Raw genomic sequence first — 26939 nt, forward strand, 5'->3', positions numbered from 1 at the left:
GTGACCTTTTATCACAAAAATAGATCAAACCCCAGCTCCAGACACTTTGTTTGGAGCCACAGTTTGCATTCAGAAAGGCCAGAAGTGGTTTATAATATGCTGTTCCATCTGGGGCTCATTAAGAATAATTTCCCCCTGTTTACACTCTGAGATTAGCACAGAACTTTAAGGCCGTCACTCTATTTTTAGTTTTCATACACTTAAAAAGGAAGGTTAAATATAGAGGTGACAGGAAATCTGGGACCAAGTTGTGGTAAAACTCTAGAGAAAGAATCAATTGTGGCATATTACAGTCGTGATGTCAAGAATAATAGTGCTTGAATAAAGCCCAGACTATGCTATTTGCCACGTTTCATAGAGTGGAGTCTGCAGGTTAGCAATGCTCATTTATACAGTTATGGTACTCAAGATTTCCTCAAGCATTTATTTAAAGGTACAAACAAGGCTGGTTTAGCTTAACGCCCTTAAACACAAGTGACTAGAACAAAAGGACAACATGACAAAAGAGACAAATAAATGTGTCCTGCCTGTGATCTCCATTTGGACATTAACAGCAAACAAAAACTGTTGTCCACCTGAAGAACACATTTCTTTGGAAGGACACAAGGTCAGTCAGATACAGTTGCAAAACATGGGTATTGTATGAAAATGGAAGTGTGCTATCAAACGTTTGAAGGAATACCTTTGCTTAGCCTGTACAGACACCACATCTACCACTGCACATAATTTTCTAAGTTCTCTAACAGATGATAAAGATTCAAAATCTGCTTTTCGTATCATACAAGACCAAGTGCACTTTTGCTCAGTGTAACGTTTTGTGACACTTTTGGACACAGTTAAGACTTTTCAACAATGGTGCTGGCTGTTAGAAGACATCAAAAAGAACAGAAGCCAAAGAAATCATGCAGATAATATCACACACAAACTTTCACATGTGAGTTCTGAAGGGTTTAGTAAAGTTCTGCTACTTCATTCAATAAGGAATTCCTGCACTCTTTATCCAAACCAGTTGCACAACAGGATGATGCCTTTTGCTTTACTTTCCTAAAAAGTGCTTAGAAACATGGTTCACATGACTGCCCTCCTAACAGTGGATCTTATTTAAAATGTATTTTTATAAGCTTGCGACCATTTCTATTGTATTATTTCAGTCTCAGCACACCATTAGAGCTTGTTAAAATCAACTAGTCTTAAGCACTTCTGCTTTAATGATCATATGTCGAGAGGTTGCATAAGTAACACCTCTACCATTTTAGGTAACCAGTGCATAAAGCCAGCCTGTCAGGTTCTTAGCTACCATTTATGAAGATACTGTTTAGGATCATGTGTGGGCATTGCACAGTGACTACATAAAATGAATAAATCACCAACAATTGTAGATCTTGACCACAAAGAACCTGACTTCTAAATTTTTTTTTTTTTTAAACCAGGGCAGGTAGGGGAGGTTTGCTTCATTTTTTTAAATCTGTGTCACAAAGCCTGGATGGACAGAGAGACACATGCACACCTACCTGGAATAATAATTTTTAAATATTATATTACAGCTTATATATCTATATTCTATCAGTCCACTCTAACTGTTAACATAAACATCAAATCGCAATTTCATCCACAGAAGAATTATCTTCCATTTGTTGTAAGTGCTGAAATATGAAGAACAGGTGTTTGGATTTCATTCCAAATAGGAACTGCAGCTTTTTGGCATAGAAACAGCTTAGCAAATGGAGAAGGCTGAAATGTGGAGATTTGTTGGTCTGTTTCTTGTAGCAACATGACACTTAGAGGTGGTCACACTTAAATACTAACCTAAGTATGGAGAGGGAAGTGATCAAATCAATATAGTCAAATCATGGGTCAGGACAGAACATAGACACACACATAAGATCCTTAATAGTACTCAGTGTTAGTTTATAACAGCTCTATTGATACATAGAGGAAAATGTTTCTTTGCTCAAAGGAATGCTTTTCAAACTAAATGAGTTGGATCAACTCTAAATACAGTGCTAAACGCTGAAAGATTTAGGACTGGATTTTGTGTCCTCTAAACCCATGCAGGACAAAGGTTTGACTTCATCGCTTATGTTCATTGCTTTGTTCAGATCTGTCATCACCCTTTTTCATAAGGGTTTTGTTTTCTGTTGTGGGTTTTGTTTTTGTTTTTTTTTTTGAAGCTCCTCTGTATCACCCAGAGTTTGAGTTCTGACATGTTGGACACTTCACAAGAAGGAAAAACAACAAGTTTAACTTATCACTGGTAATGTTAAGAACCAGAAAGACATATCATGCATTGTAGCTGAAAAATCATTAGGATTAAGACTGTCAGTGTATTGCATCTGAATAGTCAGTGGCATAGTTTCTACACAATTATATAGAAAAAAGAAAGAAAAAAAAAAAAAAATCACCAAACCCAGAAAAAAACCCACCTTCCAAAACTCAAAGCAAAAAGCACAGAACAATAAGTCTGTTTAACTTAACCTCTTGAACTTTATTATTAGGCTTGCTGTTCTATTGTTGCTATGTTTTAGCTTGCTTTGTTTCTTTTCTGAGCTTACTAACAATGCTCAAGAAGTTAAGTCAAACATTCTTCAGAGAATGAAAACACAATGATAAGGAATAATAATAAAGAAGAAATAAAGCATATGGGTCAGCATATGTAGATTGTATTGGAGCCAGGCACCATTCCCAACTCTTCCACTCACCAGCCATGTAATTAAGGGTGAATCTTTTCACCACTCTAAATTCTGTTTTCTGTCTGCCATCTCCTTAAACTATAATTCTTTTGGGCAGCCAAAATAATAATATTTGTGTATCCTCAGACACACATGTAGATATGTGTATTTGCCCAAGTGTGTATGTACACACTGCATGGTACAGGACTCCATTAAGAGGCTATAAAAAAATTTAACATCATAATATGTTGTAGTATACATAATTTCAAACAAACAAACAAACAAATACAACCAAAAAACCAGAATAGAACTACCCATTCCAGTCCTAAAATCTCACCAACAACATTGGAAGCAAAACCCCTCAGGTCTAAAACACAGAGAATGAATCCAAGCATGTCTGAATTAGACCTGTTTGCCAATACAGGTCTAGTACTACCACAATAAACACTGCCAACAGACATCTCTGGATTTTATTCCATAAAAATGCTGATTAGCCTAAAGCAACTAAATTGCATTCATACAAAAAAAGAAATCTACTTAGAAAAGGAAGAGCTAACTGTCAGTGGAGGAACACTTCTCAGGTAACAGTCATTTAATTCGTAACTTCTCAGTCATGATTCTTGAGGAAAAGCTACTTAACATAAGAGGACAAGCCTGAGAACCAAGATTGACAAGTGGGTGGATAAATGAGACTTAATGATAGTAGTTTTATGGCACATTGTGACCTCCCATACTCCTTTGTTCTTCACCATCAGGATAATAAATCTTTGCCCTTAGGAGAACAATGGTTCCTGGACTACATATCCACGTCACTCACCTTTCCACCCTCATCAAATTTTCCCACGTGAAAAAACCATTCTCGAGAACAGAACCAGGTTGGCATGATCACTGTAGGTCCATGGGAGGTAAATACCTAGGAAAAAAGGTGGAAAAAGACAGTCTTAATTACCAGAATGTACCAAAATCAGCATCTTTCAGAGAACAAAGTAGATCTCACACCTGAAATCCTGCAAATCATTTGCCTATAGTTAACTATCAGCAGTTTTAAGCACTAGGAAATGCAAGCACTTTGAATTTAGTTTCTGAATTGCAGTGTGTACCAGCACCTCTGAGGTGTCATAGCCCAACAGGTGAATCTACTTCCTGCTTCATATTTCACAACCTTCCCTTCTATCATAAACTGCAACACATACAGAGCACTTGAAATCAAATTAGAATATCAAATTAGAATACTTGAAATCAAATTAGAAATACAGAGAAGTAGACTGGATGTGACACTTGCATTAATAATGGGGATGTTGACACTGAAGTGAATGAATTGAGAAGAATCTTCGAAGTTCTTGAACTTAGCCCCACAATGGTTGTATATTGATTTTCCTTTTTATATTCCTTATATAGATATTAAGTAGAAATTTTCCTTCCATTGATCTTTTATTTCTGTCAAAGACACTTACATCTTAATCAAGCTCAGGCAAGTAAGATGCTATTTATTTCAAACATTACCAGAGCACTATGGATTTGCTACCCAGTGGTACCTGCCTTACAAGGATGTTGGTAAGAAAATGCTTTAGAAACTGAAAAGAGAGTGGCTTCAATTTGTTCCCTTGACTAGTGACAAGCAAGAACTACACAAGTCAGCCTTTGCAGCATTAAACAAACTTCTTGTAAACACAACTATGAAATAAACTAGAATCTAGATTCTGGAAGGTAAACTGGCTCCTTCTTTTATTTCAAGACAAAGTATCTGGGCAAAATAGAGACTGGATTTGTCAAGCAGAACATGTAAAGTTAAAACAGAAGACTGAGCCTGCTTCCAAGAACTACCAGGAAATAAAGAGCACAGCCTGGTTTACAAGGGCAGAACAAAGAAACCTCACAATTACTGCCAGTCTTCAAACACTAATGAAAATTCTGAGCAGATGATTTCACTGCAGCTCTAGTGGTAATCTTGATATTCCTGTATAGTTGGCATTTTTCAGTGTCAGTGCATGAATTTAAACTGTGTCATGTGTGTGTAAGAATTTCTATTTTAAAGGTCCTCTTTGGAGGGAGTTCCTTAAACTCTTAAGTCTGGCAGCTTCCATTTCCACAGATAAATACAGATTTAATCCCCAAATTTTACAAAGTCTTAGACCAACTCTCCAAACAAATGAGATCAAAATTCAACAGGAGATCTAGCCTCACTTTTTTTTTTTATGACTTGAACCACCTGACACAGACATCCACTTCAGGGTGAAACGCAGTGCATGCTACCTCCAGGAACATAACAATAGAACCTCACCATCTATAAATGTGTTTTAGGGCAACTCATCTTGAAGCAGACACGTTTTAGGCAGTCATAGTTAGTCACAATAATCCTACCACTTAACAGCTACGATTTAGCAGATTAGCAGCTTGCTCGTAACCAAAATACACTTAGCCTCAGAGGTGCTAAATGTCAAAAACTCACCCAAAAAGTCAGTAGAAGCTGAAAGAGTCAAAACAATCCCTGAAAATGGGAGCAGACATGATTACTCTGCACACGGTTATTAGCTCTGCACTAATTACAAGGGCAATTGAGTATGGCCTGAACCGAACAATGACCAAACGGTAATCCCAAAAGAAAACAACAGGCAGGAGAAAAGCTAGGCTAGAATGCATTGAATCTCACTTCTGAATGGAAGAAAAAAATCTTCAAAAGAAAGTCTTGAGCCTATTGGTATATGTAAAATGTGTTTGGAAAGGCTAGAATGCCATTTCCTCAATGCAGCCTGGTTCATCAGAGAACATAAACGCACTTAATCTTGAAGATGTAGCTCAACGTGATTAGTCATGCTTGGGTGCAAAGAGCACACATCCCAAACATCTTAGATATTCTGTGTTCCATTGACCTAGATAGTGGAAATAAAACCACACAGCATAAATCTGAAACAGAGAGAAAAGAAAAACTGCAGCTTCTCACTTTGTGAGATTGCCACTCAAGATTTTATCTATAAAACTTTTAGATTGCCTGGACTGGAATAAGAGAAACAAAGAGGACATGCCAGCCTGAATCTGAAAATAAATCAAAGGCAAAATTTGAATGATGATGCAGCTCTGTAACTGTTTTTTTGCTTAGTTTTCATGGAAATGTTCTCCAGCTCTGCCCAACGAATGTCCTGCATCACCTTGGGACCTCAGTGGGTTTTCTGGTTTCCTCAAGGAGTTAATTCAGTATATTGAAAAACAGTTTGGACCTGTGAACCTTTCAGATGTAGCTGTATTGGTAAATTAATGCTTAATAATAATTATTAATTACAGGATGCTCTCTGCTTTAAAGATTGTCTGAACATAATCTAGTTGCATGAAACCAATTTTTTAAAAACTAACTACAGATCTTGTAGATCAAAGTATAAATCTATTTAGATTTAGATTTCCTCAGAACACAGAGTTGTCATAACCAAACTGGTCTTCATCAATTTCCAGGTAACACAAACAGGCTGCTATTTCAGTGTTGCATTTGTTAAATTATTTAGAACTTTCATTGTAATCTGGTTTTATTCCAAGGATCAAGTAGCAAGCAATTGAAACTGATTTACTCTGGTTTGTTCTTCCTAACTGTTTGGCTATTGAATTACATTCAGCTATTATAGAGGCTCTCTGAAAATAAATCTAAATAATATAAAGAGTTGATTAAGTGATTTTCATTTATTGTGTTTCAAAGCTGTCAACAGCACATGTAACTCTGGCCCCCACTGATGCTCACTTCAGATCATGATATGAAATTTCAGTTCCAATACTGAGAAAGGCATTCCTGTGTTTATAGTAACACTTCAAGGAAAGTTCTATTTCCTAAACCAGCAAATCAAAATCTAACAGCAATGTGCCAAAAGAATATATGCAGATGGTAAAACAACCTTATCCCGTTATGCTTTCCTCTCTGTATTCTGCACAGCAGGCAGTTCACAAGACCAGCCTGTTTAATCAAGGGCCCTGACTCCTTTTCTCTGTCAAGATACCAAAGCGTTAATTCAGCAGTGATCGTACCAGGATCTGATTACTAAAGATTACCAGGTTTACATCCAGAATCAGGTGTGTGTTAGTGTGACAGAGAGGTAAGGGAGGTAGGGAAGAGAAGAATCCTCATCCTATTAAAAAAAAAAAAAAAATAAAAGGGGGGCGGGCAAATAATCTAATTAAAACAAACAAAAACAAGACCAAAACAAAATCCAAACACAGAAAATAAAAGAAAATAAGAATTACAGCAAACTTTACTAAGCCTTAGGGAACCTAAACACCCAATCTGGTAGGGATTACATTCAGTCAGTTTATACTGTACTGAACTGTTTTACCCTTTCATACACTTATACAAATAAATGCCTGTATCACCTCATCATTGCATGCTTCCACATTAGGTGGAAATCCCTGCTCTAAAGAAGCTGGGATCTGGCACAACAAGAAGTACATCTCAGAAATAAACCATGCCATGAGACTCCATACTGAAAGGGCAATGCATGCATTCTGCTACAGCTTTAACTACAAATCAGCATCACTTAAACCTTCACAATCCCAAACTCTACTTAGCAACAAAACTCATTAAAAAGAATTCCAGAGTCCTGAGAACTACTTGCTTGTGAAAGCAGAGAGCAGTCAGCACCTCTGAGAAGGTGCTGAGAAGTCCTGCTCCTGGAAAAATTATGACCGAAAGCTTCCCACAATTTCCTCTGGACTTGAAGACTTAATGATGGCTGAAATGTTCCTGAAGTGTGCAGGAAATACAGAGTCTTTGCAAGAATGGAACCAAAGACAGCAGCTGTAAGATGATGCTTTCTCATCTGTCTAATGTTTCCTGCTGCTGTTTGAAGGGGCATACAATGTTTGTTTTCTGTAACAACCAACTAGACCATACAGCTTTCCAGCATATAGCTGGAGAACAACAGTACTGCACTGCAGAGATGTTCTCTGACACCTATGAGTACAATTCCTTCCAACATTTCCAAACTTAATTGAGGTTCAAAACAATATACCAATAAAAAAAGTTATAAAAGTTGAGTGATCTCCCTCTTTCTCAGTCAAAGTTCTCTTAAATCTTCCACACACACAGAGTCCAACAATAACATCAGGGTACAAGCTGTAAAAATAATAATTTATTTTGATACTTTTACCTACACAGCCACTGTATGGTTGACAGTTCACTTCTCTGAAATATATGTAAAAAAATAAAAAACAACTTCGTCCTATTCAAAGGTGCAGCCAGTCAACAGCATAGTTAGAATAACCTGCATAAAGTATTACATGATTTATGGAGTGCCAGGAATATACATAAAAAATAAAGATTCTGCAAAGTTATTAGGACCCTAGTTATACAGGCTCAGTTACAGCAATTGGGATGGTTTGCTTTTATACACAGGCTCTTTTCCTGTAAGCCCAGAAGGTTAACCAGGACATAAATATTATTACATAAAAAGCTGATGTTTGCTTTCTGGTTTAGTTTTGTATTGAAAAATACAGAAGAGATTGAAAAGAAAAACTTTTCATTAAAACATTTAGGGTAAATGTTAATGCTGTCTAAAGCATACATAATCAAAGGGATACAACACACAAATCTCTCATACAAATCCCTGCTCCCCACTTCCCCACATCCCATATAAACTACAGCACAGCAGGTTCCACCTCAACATGAGGAGGAACTTCTTCACTGTGAAGATGGTCACAGAGCACTGGAACAGGTTCCCCAGAGAGGCTGTGGAGTCTCCTCCTCTGGAGACTTTCAAGACCCATCTGGATGCGTTCCTGTGCGACCTGCGCTAGATTCTTTGGTCTGCTCTAGCAGGGGTGTGGGACTTGATGTCTGGAGGTCCCTTCCAACCCCTAACATCCTGTGATCCAGAAACTTCCAGTTCTCATGGTGTAAGCACAGAACAGTAATGGGAGGAAAATGGAGTAATGGACAGTAGAGCTGGGAGAAAAAAGTTGGATTTGTTTAAAGTGCTGTAATGCCATTGTCCCTCATGGCTTATTACATTCTTAGTGCTTGTCACTAGGGCCTTCACTTTTACCAAAAAACTGACAGTTCCTTTGTAATTATTTAACCATAAGACCCAAACATAGCATTCTATACAAATAGCATTCCCTGTGTCATACAAAATTTTAATAACGTCTCTGCACTGTTGGATATGAAACCACCACCTGAAATGAGTTAGAGGGTGTGTATTACCCTAGCTTCACCTCCTCCTGACATCTCTGGCTACAACAGAGTACCACAGAGGATGAAATGCAGGTTAAAGGCTTCTTAGAAATGACTGAACCCTACCTATTTTACACATTTTCTGAAGGTAAATATATTAACTTTGGGGTTATAGTGTAATACAGATGCATAATACAATTAGCTGTGGTTTCGCTTTATGTGAGGTAGCCCATGCCAGCCTTACTGTGCTGGATAATTGAGAGCTGACTACACTGCCATATCTCTCTTTCTTGTAGCTGAATGCTCCCAGTAAAACCAATAACAAGCACCATTCTTCTTGTCTTTTTCAAAGCTTTTATCTATTAATGACAATGAATTAACCTACTGCTGAAGCCAAAAGAATACCTGGTGCAAAGGCAATAGCCTGTATGATTTTAGCATGTCTCATTTTTTTTTTCCCTTGTCTGTAAGCTACTAAAAGTGGTCTTTGTAACATCCATGCCTCTAATTCATCATCTATTTGACTTTTGGACATGTCATTTAGCATTTTCTCAAGTTGAAGAAGGAATAGGTCTTTTAAATTTTGAGCAACACAACTGAAACATTAAGTGGTTACAATAAAATGCATATTTACACGGTGATTATAATCGTGGAGATCTATGAAAAACCAATAATGGTATAAATGTCCTTTTTGCAATGACAGGACAATTTTGCTTTTGCAAAGAGTGACAAAATCTGTAGTGCTTGGAAGATTATTGGGAAGTATCATTCATTTTCTATAAAATCAGCTGTGTTTGTGGTTTATTCAATAATATGTAATAGCTAACAACATATACACCATGAAGAGAACCCTGCTAGCTTCTCTGGATTCACACTGCTGCTTCTGAGGAACACCTCCTGCTTTGTTAGTAAGGACTGCCAGCTTCCAGGAAAGTAAAGGCTGCTGTTGGCTGAGCATTTCAGTAATCTTTTCTTTTCCTATACATCTCCCTGATGACTTCTCTTCCAGCTTCATCTCCCTACATGGTGTACAGCAAAAAATAAGACTATCCTGCTTTCTATGATTCAATTATCCTGCTTTTTGAAGCGGAAAGTGCTATGTCCTGAATTAACAAACAAGTCAGTCATTTGCTTCTCTAAAACTTACTAGTGAAAAGAAAAACAAATTCACATTAAAAGCAACACATGAAACTTTTCCACATACCACCTTCTAAAATAAATGTTTGGCTGACCTGTGAACATACCTCTTTGTAAGTCTCAAATTTTGAGAAACACAAAATAATTTTGAGTGTTTGTGTTCATCCAAAAGCATAACATATCCTACCTACTTACATTCACTGATTCTCCTTTTGAAATAAATGTCCACATTCTAACAGTTGTATGCAATTTGAAAGTGTGGGGGGACAGATAAACATTAGTTAACTGCAATAAATACAAAGACAAAACTGTAGGTAAGGACAGCACTTTTATATTTGAAGAGTTCAACTGTGTGCTAATGGACAGGCAAAGATCCACATGAGAAATACTAAATATTCATGGAAACTTGTTCTGTTTATTTTAGCACAACTGGTATTTCTTTTGTGTGTGCTTTTTTCCCCTATAGGCTTTTAACATTTAGAATAGGTAAAAAAAAAAAAGATATATTAGATCAGATCTTAGACTACAGATTCTGATTATTTGATTAACAGCTGCAATAGTAGAATGTTTTATTTAGGAAATCAAAGCAAACTTTACCCTAAATTGCTCCCTCATGTCTTCCATCATATCATGATTCTTTAGGGGGTATCAAAGTACCCAATACATTCGAATGCCCCAAGAGCATCGGATTTGCATTCTGTATCACTTCAAAATGGTGACCAGGAGAACAAAGAAAAGACAGAAAATACAAATCGGTTCTTTAATTAATTTAGAAAAAATAAATTTCACTGCTAGGGCAAGAAATAGCAACACAATGCATTTCACAAGAGGAGAAATTAAACTCTTCAGTGGGTTGTTCTACATAAGTGTCCTAATGCTAGCCGTCTGCACACTGCTTCAAACCTTTTACCCCACAACATACTGTCATAATGATACATACTAACTGAAGGAACAAAAAGGAAAAAAACCCCAAAACCAATACCTCTGCAGACATTTTTACATACACACACATTTTTGATAATGAAGGGGCCATAATATATGTCAAGAACCCAGTGATCTGTTACAACACTTGGGTTTTCAATACTGCAGAAGACAAAACTGGAGAGACATCAACCAATTCTAAGAATACACAGAAACAGGCTATCAATTTGTAAAAGTCTGAGAAAAAACAGAGCTGAGAGCCCTACAAAGCTTTTCCCTTCTTATCTACATTCTCTTGTTTCAGCCTCCTTAATAAGTTGTTGATGGGTTTATATGTGGGATTTGATTTTGTAGGTTCTTTCACTGCCTCCCAGCCTACAATCCAATCAACATTTCCTTTTACTTGTGACCATTGTAACCAAAACTCTCATAGCAGGGGCAGAGTTTGAAGGTCATACCTCTGAAACTGGGCTCTTAGTATGCATCACACCTGACATTCATTCCTATGTTAAGCTCTGTCTGAACTTGGCATTCCTCCTCACTGGTTTGAATTAGTTACTGTTCAGACAGGCAGTCATTCAATCTATCCAGCATGTTAAAATATTTTGCAAGTCTCAAGAATTCAGTGATAAGAAAGAAGGTAATAAATAGCTTCAGATCTTCCAAGTGGAGGCTGGTATGAATTAGCTTCAAGCCCTTATGCTCCAATTATAGCAATACAAATCAACATTAAAGAGCAAGGATTAGGGCTCAGAGTCATCTGAAGCCAGAGATGTCCAAGCAAGTAGCCCAGGCAACATGGGTCCTCCCTACCACAGAGAATTAGTGCCATGGGGAAACTCACCTAAGATCTCTGTTGCCATCTCTAATGAATACAATGGAACTCCTGGAGAATGAGGCTTTTAAATTCACTAGTTCAGGTAGCCAGCTTTAATGGGTGAATATTTGCCTAAGCCTCAAGTATCCAAACATTTCTAATAATCAGACTATTAGAATTATTCTCAATTTGATTAAATGAATTCCCAGAATAAGAAATTGTCTCTAAAAAGTGCTTTGGTATGCCAGGTGAATCTGAGAATACGAAGCGCAGATCAAATGTTCAAAGAATTGAGGAAGTCAATTCTGCTACACAGATAAAGATTTTTTTATAGATTCTTTCCTAATACCTTTTTCTTATCCTGTCCTGCAGAAATACTGACACCTCAAAGGAGAGCAGACATGTACTATCTGGTGCTCAGCATTTATCATTAGTAAATGGCAATGGCATAGCAGAAATGTGGCAGCAAGAAGGGTCTTGCTATTATTTCAAAGGAAAAATAAGTACCTAAAGGAAGCCTCCAGCATGTGGAGGAAACATGCTGGATGCTAGAACTGTACTTCATGTAATTCAAAATGTGAAAAGAGAACAGCACATTTGGCTATACTGAAAACCAAATCTGGTTATAGCAGCAGCTGGGAAGGATCTAGTGAGCAGCTCTTGTGATTTATGTCTCTGAAAGTTTCACGGGTCACTCAGCATAAACACCTTTGTTTGTCACACACATCCTGCTAAAAATGATTAAGGTTTAAACGAGGCTTCAAATCTCTGAACTGCAATTTCTGACAAAAGATAATGTAAAACACAACAGCACAGTAACGATGTATCTTATAAACATTGTGCTTAAAAATACGTATTAATGCTAATTTCCTGTCATCGCTTTGTAAAATTTAGATTCAATCTCATTTTCCCCAAGAGTCCATAAAATTGGTAACAAGAAATTTACATGTTACTTGTGAAAAAGAAAAAACAGAGCACTCCAGGAAATCCAACCTTTCTTTACATTTTGTTATAATAATCATTGATGCAAATTATTATGAAGGTTGGTCCTTTCTATAGCAAGAGATGACACCAGTTGGAATATTCCTATAGGGAAATGCAAATCTCTCTACCAACATGGATGGAGCATTGGGGGTTCCAAAACAAGCAAATAAGGTTTTGGTGACAACTAAACTTTGAAGCTCAAGTACAATGCCAGCATAAGAAAAAAAAAAAAAAAAAAGAGTAAGAGCATTAATCAAGGCTTTCTCTAACTTAGCTTTGCATTAAGCCCAATCAGTAGATGAACAATATCTATTCATCTATTACATATTTATTATTCTTTATATTTGTTGCATTAAGACATTAGGATTTTTAACTACTATTTTGACTCTACACTTCCACTGAAATGTATGAGAAATTAAGCTTCTTACTAGCAACATGTATGATTTCTAATCATGAAGCTCTGAGTGCCTGCGCAAGACACACAAATCCCCACGTCTCAGGTCAAGGCATCTCTGCCCTGCAGTATCCCCAAACACATTCTGTTGAGTTCCTCTTGGCTAGCACAGGCAATTTGGGCTGGTTTGAATCCAGTTTAGGAACATGTACATACTGGCACCACACAAGAAACTCAGCAAATCTAACTCTGGTAATTAGACTCTGGTTTGGTTTAACAATAGCCCACATAAGCACTATAACTTTTTTTTTTTTTGGAAGTGGGGCCCTCTGCTCTTATCAAAACTGCACTTCACAGTGAATCCTATGTGAAAACAAACTATAGAATCAGAAGGACTCACATATTGCAGTAAAAGAGTCTACTTTCCAAAACCAGCATCAGGTCAGAAATAATCTGTTTGATCCTAATTCAGGAAACCATCGTTTCAGTTGCAAGTAGGCAAGCTGCATACAGTTAAATATTCACCTAGGTTGAGGTACATGAACAGCAATTTTTCACATGTGCATGCATTATTCTGCACCCTCCCCCACTAAATTCTTTGGAGACTGAAAGAAGATGGCAGTTTTAAAGAGAGAAAGGATCTTGAAAAAATACACCAACTCATGGACAAAATCTGCATTTGTTGTGAAGGTGACTCACATCTCTACTAGCAACAAGTCTTCTTTGCTAATTTGAATTCAACCAAAGAACTGCAAGTTTCCATCTTCCAAAACCAGCTGAAGTGTTTTAGCCACGCACCCAGTTTCATGATAATAAACATGTTCTTCCCCTTCAAAAGACCCTTCAAATACTGTCAAAAGACCATAAAACTAATGAGGTATAATACCTTCAAGACTTTTTACTCTGGTATATTTCAACCAACACCCTGTGAAAAATGACAGCAATGCTGGACCTATGAAATACAGCCTGTGTTAGTGCAGTAAATGGTCACCAAGGTACCAGCCAAAGAAGAAAGAGGGAACTCCAGTTACAGTTCTCTTGACTCAAACCTCCAACTCAGCAATATCATTTCTAAACACACCAAAGATTCTAACTGGCAAGTCTTCCACCTTGCTAATGAAAATGAAGAGAAGACATCAGCTATTTAAAGCACCAGGAAAGTGAAAAGACATCCAATTAAAATTTCAATTCATCTTCCTACTTCACTGAAATGTGTGACAATTCTGAGAAGTAGAGAATACGGTGCTGTATGGTATTCTGCTCTTTGCACTGTAGAACAGTCATGGAGAAGGAGGAAAGAAAATATCCTCCAGACCAAAAAAAACAATTTAACTGAAGTACCAGAGGAAAGGAGGGAGCTATACTTACTTTAACCCATGCACATGCTTTAGCTGCTTCCCTGCACCAGGTGTGCCAAGTTTTTAGCGTTGAAGCAAATGTGACACTTCAAGCACTTTAAATTGAGTTAGGTTGTTTATAATAACCTCTTTCCTTCATTTCCAAGGGGAACTTCTCACATGTTTCATTCTATACAAAGATATTATGTTTATACTAACTGCCACTTAGAAGAGACATAACCCAGGTTTATATACAGTATCTGCAAAATGTAAAGTTAAAAGATGACACAGAAGGGCTGTAGAGTGTTTTAAGTCAACTGGAAGATGTTTCTGTTTCCACTTATATCAGTGGAAATAGAGATTACCTTTGCTGACTTGAGTAGAATTACTGCAGCCAGTGCATAACTGGATGTAATGTTTACAACTTCTGCTCCGTGATCCATTCCTGACATAACTACAAGCCCCTCTGCAGGCAGACAACAGCTGTCTCAGAGAGAGGAGGTGTGTTAGCTTGGGCACAGCGCCATGCCAAGCCCAGACATGGGGCTTCCCATCAGATCAATGAGTCAGCAAAATTAATTTGGCACTGCTTTAACCTGGGATAAAACTCATCATCAAATGAAGCAACATACCCAGTACAGAAGGCATTTCTGCTGATTTATGAGGCTTTCAACTACAGCCTGTCCAAAGACCAGGTCACTTGGACATAGAAAGTGTACCTGAAAGTTTTTTTTTAAAGTATAAATAATTTTAAAGCACAGCTGCAATTTAAAAAAAACTCCTCTTTTCATGCACACAGTGCAGAACAAGACTAGAATAGACTATTTCAGTTGGCAGGGACCTATGAGTCCAACTAGTCCAACTGCCTGGCCACTTCAGGGCTGACCAAGTTAAAGGATGCTATTAAAGGCACTGTCCAACCACCTCTTAAACACTGGCAGACCTGGTGCATCAACCACCTCTTTTGGAAGCCTGCTAAACAATAACAGTAGTTTTTATTTTATCACCACCAGAAGACAAAGGCTGTTTTACACAGCCTTATCATATTACTTTGGGTATTTCTGTGACTGGCTGAGCTTATTCTCAGTTTTCAAGTTGCAGAGTTTCCAACTTTCAGGCTATCAGTCTAGATAAATTCCTGCACATCCTTTCCCTTAGCAGTTGTGCTGCTGACTCCCCTTGGCCCCTCTGGCTGCCCCACCCCATCACCTTCTCAGAAGTGCCTGCCTCCATAGCAGCCCCACAGCAGGATTCCCAATGGGATGACAATAGGCAGCAGTTTGTCTTTCATGTCACAAACTCAAATATTTCTTCTTATGCTTGAACCTCTCATTAAATGACAGAACACTGTGACTCCCAGTTTTGCTTTAGGGAACCAAAAAAAAAAAACAACCAAAAAACACAACCCAAAAAAAAACCCACCCAAAAAAAACCCCAAAAACCCACCAACCCACAAAAAACCAACCCCAAGCTGTCTTTGAAGAAAAAGGACAGGAAAATAACAAGGTCTTCAAGAAAAGAAAAGGAAGAAAACTTGAAACTTCCTATGCTGTCGCAGCTGCACAGGGCCTTGCTTTCTGTTTAATATTTTTCAGTCCAACAGTCAAACAGCTCCCAATAACACAATGTGCATGTTCTACAACAACTCTCATACCTGGATTATCTCATTTCTGCTGCAACATTAGACCCAGCACCTCCTCACCCAAACAGAAATAAACAAACAAAAGGAAACTTTTAAGATTAGTGGCACGACAAATTATTCAAATTCATCCTTTCCTTTGCTAAACCTTAGAAAGCTAATTAATTATACCTTTCACAACAAAATGTTCATTGTAGCTCAGTGTATTCATGATCTAAATATTTTTTTGGCAGAAGTATACTAATACAAACTATAATGTTATGGAGTTTGTTATATATTAGTTTATTTATGCACTTATATGACTGTGAGGGCATCAAAACAGTGGAACAGGCTGCTCAGAGAGGTTGTGGATTCTCCTTCTCTGAAGGCATTAAAAATCCTCCTGGACCCATTCCTGTGTGACCTATTCTAATTGATCTTGCTCTGGCACAGAGGTTGGACTCAATCTTTCGAGGTCCTTTCCAACCCCTAACATTCTGTGATCCTGGGATTAGTGTATTTCAAATAAAAAGATATGTACCTTGAGGGGTTACTTTAACTTTTGAGCTACACAGTGATTCAAGCCAGCTTATTCAAGTTCAACCCCATCACACTCCCAGCTCCAAACCCAGGCATTTCCTAATGGTGACACTTTATAAAATCACTCCAACTTCAGGAGCCGTTTACTGAAATTAATCTCAATGTTTATCATACTAAGCTAAATATTATAAGTCAGAAATATTATGAAAGAAGAGTGGGTACATGGAAACATGTTCTTCTCAGACTGCTCTGTTTTACCAGATGTTATTTAAAAAGTTACCACCCTGTGAAAATCTCCATAATAAAGCTTTTTCAGTGATGAACACTAAGACAAAGGTTTGCTTTTTAATTGTACTTCATGCATTTCATTCCTTTCCTTTAAGAAAAAGGAGAACTGAGCTCAAGTTATTTGTTTAAATCAAGCTACATCTAGTTTTGACAATATCTTAGTGTTTCACTGTTTTTCAATCTTATCACCTAATACTACAACAGTTTCATTGCTCTAAATAGTTTTTTTTCTTAACTTCCTCAGAATAATTAGGTAATTCGTATTCTCTAATTCAACATAGTTTCTCCTTAGCCAACTGCAATCAGATCTCAGCATTGCAGCTGCTTTCACAAATCCAACAACTTTAAACCTCAATATTTAAAATGACAACAAAAGTTAAAATCCCAAACCCATTCCATATTAAAACTCACAGCCTTATCAGGAACAACGTTTATGTGCCATATATTTCTGTTTAGTTGAAATAAACTATTCTCTTGACACAAAGATGAAATCAAGGCTTTTACTCATGCAAGAGAAAACTAAGAACTTTTATGCTTTACATTTGAAGGTCTTCATGAGTGTGCAGTTTCAAAACCATTTTCGGCCAATCCACTCAATTCTGCACTGCTCCTAAATGAGCACTTGGACTGCAAATGAACCCTGCAGCTCTAAAGTAATTGCAGAAGCACAGAAATGTATTATATGTGGGCCTGTGCTATAATTCATTTGCAACAGTTGGAGGAAAGTATGAGCTTTTTACAGCTATTACTTTACCATTGTTGTTGCTTTTCATAAACAAGATAAATTGTCCTGTAACACATCGGCCTGTGTCCTACAACTCCAAGGCAGTCCAGATCTTGTGTGCTGAGCTGACCTTGGCAGGCTGCCAGGTGCCCACCAAGCTGCTCTTCTCACTTTTTTTTCCATCAGCAAGACCAGGAAGAAAATAAACTGAAAAACCCATGGGTTGAAACAAAGGCAGCTTAATGGAGAAACAATGACAAAAAAGAGAGTAAAGATTGCACATGGGAATGAATTTTGAAAAATAATAATAATAAAAAAGATTTATTCTCTACTTCCCTCAGTAGGCAACATCCAGTCACTTCCCGGGAAGTGAGGTCTCAGTACACATTACAGCTGCTTTGGAAGACAAATGCCTTAATAAGAAATGCCCCCTTCTTTCCTTTCCCTTAGCTTTTATTGCTGAGCATGATGTCACACAATCCTTTGGTCAGCTGTCCTGGTTGTGTCCCCTGTCAACCTCTTGCCCACCCTCAGCCTACTGGAAGGGGGAAAAGCTGGTGAGAGAGCTTTGCTGCTGTGAAATCCTGATCATCAGCAGCCAAAATACTGCTGTGTTAGCAACACCTTTCCAGCAACCAATACCAAGCACACCATACAGAAAATTAACTCCATCCCAGCCAAAGGAAAGATACCTTCATCTGTATTTTTAAAATGATTTTTAAAACTGGGCTTATGCATCCTGTCAGTAATATTAAGCAATTTCCTCAAGCAAATTTTCAAATATTTGAAGTTATTTTCTTAGTAGTTGCCATCAGTGAGAAAAATCATGAGGGTTTTTAAATGTTATCTACAAACTAAAAGCTTGACTACATAATTAGCCCTTAGTTAAGAAGAGTAAACAGCTTCCCCTAAATTCAGCAAAAGACAGAACGTGATGCTAAAATCTCAAGTAACTCAACAGACCAGAAGGTTCAATCCTGTAAGGAAAAGATTCTTTACTTATAAGAAAGGCTCTTGGAACTCCTAGATGATTTATGTCACCTTTCTCTCTTGGTCTCGCACTAAACAAGAAATTGTTAACACAATCTTCTGATCGAAGAGAAGAAAACAGAATATAATTCTTTCTTTTTTGTTTGAAAAGGTAAAACACCAGTGTCATCTAGAAAAAAAAAATCACAAGTAGAATTACAAGAGAAAGATCCTAAGATAATGGAAGTTTAAGATTTGGCTCTGCTGCTAGAGACACTGACAGCCTCCTATGTAGGCATTCCACACTAGCAATGCTCATACACTGGACAGGTGCAGACTGCTGAAATCTCTCTCAAGGTGATAATCACAGTATCTGACCTGTGTGCCCCAAAACCAATATTCAGGTTTCAGTACCGAACAGGTAACTGAAGCAACAAGTGAAGAGAAACAGAGCTTGGGGGCAGAAAGTGATGGAGATAAAAGCACTCCATGAAAAACCCTTGGGCAAGACCCAAAAATTACAGATAAGACTGGAAAAACCTGCAGAAAAACCTACAAGGCTGGGAACAACGAGCAAAGAAATTGCTTACCTTTGCTTCTCTATGCTTTATTCAGGGGAAAAAAAAACAACCAAACAAAACCAAACAAAAACCCCAACAACAGAGAAATATTTATTTCACATGGGTAAAGAAACCAGACTATGACAAGAAATATTTACTGCTTTCATCAGTTTATCCCATAACAGAAACAACTCACAAGACCCCGAAGTCTGCCTATCTACAGAACTCAAAAGAGGTGATGTTGTGTGTAAGGCTAATACCTCTCAACATGTTCTAACAGATCTTGTAACTCCACAGTCGAGTCTAATTCACATGAAGTCATCTTAAAGAAAAACAAAAGTAACATGATATACCAATTTATTTTATAAATGTCTGCATTTACAGACTAAAAATGTGTGGATTTGGTTTTAATTTGATCTGGTTTTATTGATGAGCTTCCTAAGCCCACCCTAGACCACCCCACATCAAATAGAAAATTGTAAATTAATTTTAATACTTTTTCTCACTCTTTCCTGAGCTCTAGAGGCTACTAGAATATATCATCAAAGGCCCTTTAACAGATCTCACATGATACACAGAACTTGGAGAGAATAATATCACTTACTGATCAAAAATTACTTCCCTGCCATTTGCATTTACCTTTTTTTCCACTGGAAGTTTATGATTCACAGAAAGCAAGAACAACAGATGAGTAAAGAAAACCAACAGTTTCAATTTGCCTTTGCGCAAACTAACACTCAATGAAACCTGCTTGAAGCTTAAGGTTTAGCCCAGCACACAACACATTCCGACTAAGAGGAAATGAGACGCTGGCCTGATAGAAAGGGTCACAGTAGCAACTTATGAAGAGAACCCAGGGGATGCACTTGCATGAAATATATATATTTGGCATATACCAAAATAAATCCAACCAAACATAAAGCTTGTTCACAGTTACGCCTCATTTCATATTTGAATATAGACCACATGTTTGAGGATTAAGCTGGTGAACCTAATCTGTCTCTTCCAGGAAGCAGCAGTGTAACAATTGGACTATAGAACTGTCAATTATTTCATACAGACCAGCTGCACACGGAGCATGCTGTGCTCCAGAACACAGACCCTGACCACAAGAAGATCTTCTACAAGAGCCTTCAACTCAAAACACACCCACATGTTATTGAGCCAGTAGTCTTTCCACAAGGCAAAAAAAATATCCCTACACATGGATACTGAGGAGAGTACTACATTTCTGAGTTCTGCCAGTCTGAGGTGGATTTCAAATATCCCCTTTTACATTTGATACTTCATTTACTGGGAGTCATTCTGTATATGGAAGAAACTTTTTAAAAAAGGGAAATTGCACTTGTACTTCTCCACCTACTTTACTGCTGCTCAAAGTATGTTCCACCAGACAGCAAGCAGACCTCTATTGAGAAAATATCCTGCCAAACTCCAGAATTACCAGTTCAAAACCAGACACAAACCAAACGAGCAGCACAGGATCCATAAATCTTAGGCAACACTACATTGAACTGAAGCGTTTTTTTCCTTTTGATCTCAACTCAGCAGATTAACCAGGCTTTTCCAGCAATCAGTACCTAATACTTTGAAAAAGAGACACAGAAAAGCTGACAGTTTTTATAATTAATTTCCAATACTTATGCCTTTTTTTCCCCCAGCTCTTTTCAAGAGCTGATACTTGCACATGACTCCAGAGATACACACAAAAGATGGATAGTAAATCCTGATAGTGCAAAGGCTCCTATTGCTTCTTGTCTTGCACTTCTCAGAAAGTAAACATTGTTAGGAGTTATACTGATGACTTATGTTAATAAGTCATGTTTAATTACACGCATTTGGTAAAAAGCTTCCAGACAACAATAGCTGAAGCAAGAGCCTCATTCTTTTTTGTGTGGGTACCTCTTTTTCCTTTAGAGGACAAACATAAAGGAAAACAGGTTGTTAAATAAACTAGAGAAACAAGTTAGTGAAGTCTCAGCTAGGGATCAGAATAAAGCCAAAGAAATAACTACCAGTACAATTTGGACAGCCTGAAAAAAAGCAAGATTCATGAAGTTACTAAAAACATCTTTTGCAAACAATCAAAAGCTTCTTATTTTTGGATGCCCATCAATTTCCATTATTTGAGGAGTTTCCCTGTAAAAACTTGCCTCATGTGACCATACTACAGGAGCAGGGTACAATTCCTGCAATCTTTTTAAAAACTGCACAAGTCTCCAGCAGTGGAAAATTCAATTTTGTCCTTTCGGTCACTGACTTAGTAAAACAAAGATGCATAATGTAAACTTTTTCTGCACGTACATTATCTCACAGCAAACATGCAACAGTAGAATGGATCCATTTTAGAAACATCAGCCTAAGCAGAAAGCTGTACATGACTTTGGGTAAGAACACACCTCCACGAACAAGACAGAATTGTTCAAATTCTGTTCCAAGCTGACCCCACAGGACTTCTAAATCTAAAGATCTGGTGCCTGGTGCCCATGAGTAAATATTTTCACTTATAAGTAGTATTGCTGCCTGTCAGACAGGTGCTTGTTTACAATAAATGCTTCAGGAATACATTGACAACAGAAAGATGCCATGATAAAAGCACACACCTTATGTTCCAAAATTATACTGTTTGTAGCATTTGTCTTAATCTCCTTATATTGCCAGTCCTGTGACAAAAGGTTAGGGCAGAAGAGTAGGACCTAGGATGATTTAAAGTATTGCTTCAAGAAATGAGGCAAACAGTTTGCTTCTCTCATGAAACACTGAGATGAATGGTTCAGTGCAGCTCCACGCAAGTCAGGAGCATGCCTCCTCTCAGTAATCAATACAGAGAATTGTAGACTGTAGACTTTGGCAGCTTCCCTGCACCACACTGTGGCAAGCATGATCTGAAAACTCTAAACATAATTCAGTATTGAGACAGGAAAAGAGATTAGAAATTAAAATCTTGTTCAAAGTTGATGCTTATGCCAGACCCACCAAGTTGCTTAGAGAAAGCTCTATACAGAGAGTTAAAGCTGCTTTGTCAGGCAGCTTCAGAAATATTTTGAGCTGTGGGAATTTCTCCCCAGTTCTCCTCTCTTTTTTTTTTTTTCTCTTTTTCAAATAAGAATTTCTATGAACCAGTATTCAACTCCAAACTTCAGAAAGCATACAAGGCCAGTGGGTCATCTGCATTACAATGCCCAATTCATCATGTATTTATATCGCAAATTATGTTTCACTGTAAGAAAAATAATTTCCTGTCAAAATGAAAATGCTCCATTTTGACAGTTAATTTATATGCCCAACTAAAAAATAGACCCCAGCCAAAAAGACTCATTAACTTAATTCTATCTAATGCATACCCATATGGAGGCAAAGAGGGCAATTACAGATTCATAATGTTATTACGTGGATTGGAAGATTATTTTTGGAACAGGCTGAGAATGGTCTTACACAGCTATAAAGATATAAATTGTAAAGATACTGGAACAGTAACCACATATGTATTGGTTATGTCCATATTTTATCAATCTTTTAGTTTTTTTCTTTATGTAACCTAGAATTTACCTAAATAATTTTAAGCTCGAAGTGATCTCAATTTTTCTCTTAGAAAACTATTTGTTTGGGAGAGAAATTATCTATTGCCAGGTTTATTTTGTATTGTTACAGAAAAATTGCTGGAGCCCTGCACAGTTTCTCCCGAAGCAGACAAAAGTAATATATGAATAAAAGAAGCTGCATCTGTTATATATTTGTGAATGTAAAAAAATCAGTGCTATCAAACTTTTTTCAGTAACTACAGAAATTTCACAAATGCTCTTTTCAAAATGCAAATTATTTCTCAGCAAAAAAGCTTATATAATTCTAAAGTTTAGAGTAGTATGATTAGACTGATTTCCCCCCTCCCCTTTTTTTCTCTTTTCTAATTTTTTCCTCCCCTCTGTGTCACCTTTCTCCCTCCCCCACAGCGAGTCCTTAGCTTGACAGTTCAGTATCTGGTGAACCAGCCTAACCACTTGAAGCTTTGCAAACCTCTGATAACATGCATGTGGAAAATACTCACAGAGAGCACTGACTGCCATTAGCAGAGCAATCAGAATGATGGAAAGCAGACTTCATGCTTCAGTTTTATTTCTAATAAACAGGCTGAAACATTAGCAGCCTTACTTACAGAGATCTATTTTCTAAGGTGAGAAAGTTGTATTCCTGATTCGCTATCCACTGGCATCTACTTTACTGTTGTCATTAGAGGGTCTGCAATGAAGATCCATCTTCCCTGAAGAAGTTAAGAGGAACAGCCAAAGCATTTCAAAAGCCAGGATCCTGTACCTCCTCTTTGTTAGCAGAAACTCTGCTGTTATGGACTATGCTCTATTGGAAGATGCTGCCAATATTTTAAGGCATTTTTTAATGTTTTTAACTTTATATCACACTAAAAAAAAACCCTCCTTATACCTCAGAAAAATACATCAGTTCAGGTGTTTGCCATCCTTGTTTCAAAAATAACAGAAGGAAAATGTCCACCTAGACACCTCCACTTCTACAGACTCATAAGTCACTGATAAGTCTGGATGCAAATCTACAATAATCAATCAGGGCAGAAAACTAGTATTTGCTCTTAACACTACTCTGAACAATATGTAGTAAGTAAGTCTTTATCACCTTAACCTATTCAAGATGAATACATCAGCATTAATATGTTAATACAGAGCATGTTATAAAAAACAGACCTTGATTAACTGTTGGGACAAGGACAAACAGAACCAGTTTTCTACTTTTTCTGAAGAAGATTCTCTGATTTCTACAGGTTTTGGATGCAAACAATAGACCTTCAGAACTCCAGTACTTTCAAATAGCTTGAAAAAATATAAGTGCCACTGACAGATTTCATTCAATGAAAATGACATCAACTGTCAACAAACCAAATGCTAAGAACGAATTAGAATTCCTTTTCTTTATTAAACTCTCCTAATCACACAATTATGGCTTGTTAGGACAAGTTCCTTACACAGACCTTCTGTCAACAACAAATAATCAGCTTCATCCACCTGAAAATTCAGATAAACTATTCAAAATAATAATGGGGAGTCAGCATAAGTCCACTCTTTGTCTTCACTCATGGCATGTGCAAGCAAACAAAAAGCCATAGAGCAGATTCAATGAGACTGAGCAGTGCACTCATCTGCTCAGTTATCTCTCTGATATCTTGGGTTCATCTAGGCTGCTAAACAAACCATTACCAGCTGAAAACATGATCCATTTTCATCTGACAGCCTTTTAAACTTGTCACAGAAATGTTAGTATTATACATTCAGTTTAATTAGCAGGAAGAGACATGACCCACTGGTCACGAGCCTGGGAGAGAGCCTAAATCAATCTAAGAAACAACAGAAATCTACCAGCACTAACACATCAAAGTCATTTTCTTCCTCGACCACAGATGGCAGTTTACCACATTTTCTAATAGATAAGTCCTTTGACCTGGGATTCACATACAGTGAATCCTCAAAGTTTTCCACCTGGAGCCATGGGTTTTGCCTTACTTCACTCTTGATTTTCTCTGTAATTCCCCAAAGAGGGAACCCAGATTTGCTAGAAATCTTACATAAAGACAAACTCCCTAGATTAAAGGATTTAAACAATAAACTGTCAAACAAGACTTCTAAGACTATTTACAAGACAGATTACTATTTTTAAAACCATACAGAACTTCCCTCCATTGCCCAGTGAAAGCAAATACAGCCATCACTTCTGACATTCACACAGCAGCCCAGTCAAGTTAGGTCACACTAACAACCAGGATGCTTAACAGACCACGAGCAAAGAAGTATCCTTCTTAGAGGAATGGGACATAGGAAGGACATCAGAATGTCCAACTGCCAGATCCTTAAGACCTAGCTTTGGATTCTACACAGCTATAAAAACAGAAATAGCTGGAATATGCAAAACTCGGGAGGAAATAAGTTTACTGGAACAACCCAAGGTTTCTGTAGTGAAATGAACATATCCAGTAAATCTGAAACTCTGCTGCCTGCACGACATACTCAGAAGAAGGATCTAATGCTGTTAGAAAGACAGTAAACAAGAACCACAGCTCCCCGTGTTTGTTTTCGTTTTCTGCTTTAAACACACAGCATAGATGCAAGAGAAAAATGCAGTATTTTGCATATGGTCAAAAAAAATGTGACCAGGCTGTTTGCAAGTGATCAGGGTTTGAGATGACATGCACAGCATCAATGTTTTACGGTTCCATTATAGAAGTTCTTATTGAATTTCATCTCTCTTGTCAGGGCTATAAATCCCATCACATCCTCACCTATACTGCAAAACTTTTGTTTTTTCCTAACTTTCTAAATGTTCCTTCCAAATGAGAACATTATAAATACTTATAAAAAGAAGTAGTACTAGGAACCCACTGGTATTCCACATCTTTGTTTTGTAACTCAAATGACACCTGTGTAGGAATGTGTACACGCATGGAGCCAAAAAATACTCAGAGCTTGCAAATGCAAAATTGCATCTGCTGCAACCAGTTTGGTGGGAGTTTTTTAATCTTAACACTGGGCTCACTACAATCTTGGATACAAATATAAATACATTTTTCTTTTTATTTTTAGGAGTTTCAGAAGGTTAGGAAAGTTCTAAGAAACCACCTCTAAACTCCTGTTAGAGCCTTCGAAGCTTACAGCAACATTTGACTGTTACATTTCCATCCATTTCGGTAATTCAGAGGTTAAGTGGGAGAGAGACTGAAGGGAGGAGAGAGACTTCAGCAGCTTCTTGTCAGTACTGAATTGTAAATAAAGGTTTAAACCACTCAAAATTCCATCTTTTGTGCAGATTTCAAAATCTTCACAGATACCAATTATTATTATTCAAGGCCTCCAGGTGTCTCAGACTCCTTAGATGTGCTGGTGACTTTAAAGTCCTGGTAAATGTATGTTCCTATAACCACTGTTAAGCTTTCTAAATGAGCAAATTAAAATTCCATGGACTAGGAAGGAGAGGATTGCTTCAGTTCATTAGAGTTTGATTCCCAGCTTCCATTTTCTACAAATCCATTTTGTTAGATAAGACTAAGTTTATATCACATGAAATACTTTGTTTGGTTGTTTTCTTTAGAAATACTTGCCTCAAATTACCTCTGCAAGTTCCCCAGGAAGCTTTTAAAAAACATGCCCTTTTGCATTTTAATCACAGGATGCTGGCCTAATGGACAGCATGTTGGACATATAAATGTTCTACACTCCCTAACAAAACTAAAGCTGAATTGCAATTTATTAAGATCACATTAAGTGCTACAATTTACAGATGTAACTACTGATTCCCTAACACAGAGGAGGCTAATTCTCCTATGCCACATAACCATGAGCATTGAGAACTGGTAAGAAATAAAAGAAAATAGATTAAGAGAATGTATTTGGATGACATGGGAATAAAGCAATGAAATGACTGAAGATGACAATCTAGTAAAATCATAATCAATTTATGTTTTGCAGCAAAATACACTTTCACTGCATCAGCAAGCAACCTTTGCTAGCAACTGTTAAAGAGCACTGTCATGTTAAAGCTGGTTTCCTTCATGCTTGCTAATTAAAGATGAAAAGAACCAGAAACAAAACACACAGGAAAATTTCAGAGGTACAGTTAACATCAAGGTAGGATCATCTCAAATTGAAAAAGAAAAGGATTTTAGTAGACAAATATCATGTAGGTTTTGGTCATAGTGCAAGAATACTGTAAACTCAGAACTGAACTGCCACATCTACATCTGGAAAAGGGCTGATAATCACCACAACCCATTGCTAAAATCCTTTATTAAATGCCTAGCTATCTAATACAATATCTCAGCTG

General features: G+C 37.3%; 1 protein-coding gene across 1 annotated transcript in view; it reads right to left on the bottom strand.

Annotated features, from left to right (window-relative positions):
* The window catches only part of B3GNTL1 (UDP-GlcNAc:betaGal beta-1,3-N-acetylglucosaminyltransferase like 1), a 109735-nt gene that overhangs the window by 28858 nt on the left and 53938 nt on the right, over nucleotides 1–26939 (bottom strand). The window contains exon 7 of the mRNA XM_054394060.1: nucleotides 3487–3582. Within this exon, the coding sequence (XP_054250035.1) occupies nucleotides 3487–3582 (96 nt within the window). The remainder of the gene's footprint in view (nucleotides 1–3486; nucleotides 3583–26939) is intronic.

The sequence above is a fragment of the Indicator indicator genome, chromosome 29 (genome assembly GCF_027791375.1).
Source record: "Indicator indicator isolate 239-I01 chromosome 29, UM_Iind_1.1, whole genome shotgun sequence".
Lineage (NCBI taxonomy): Eukaryota > Metazoa > Chordata > Aves > Piciformes > Indicatoridae > Indicator > Indicator indicator.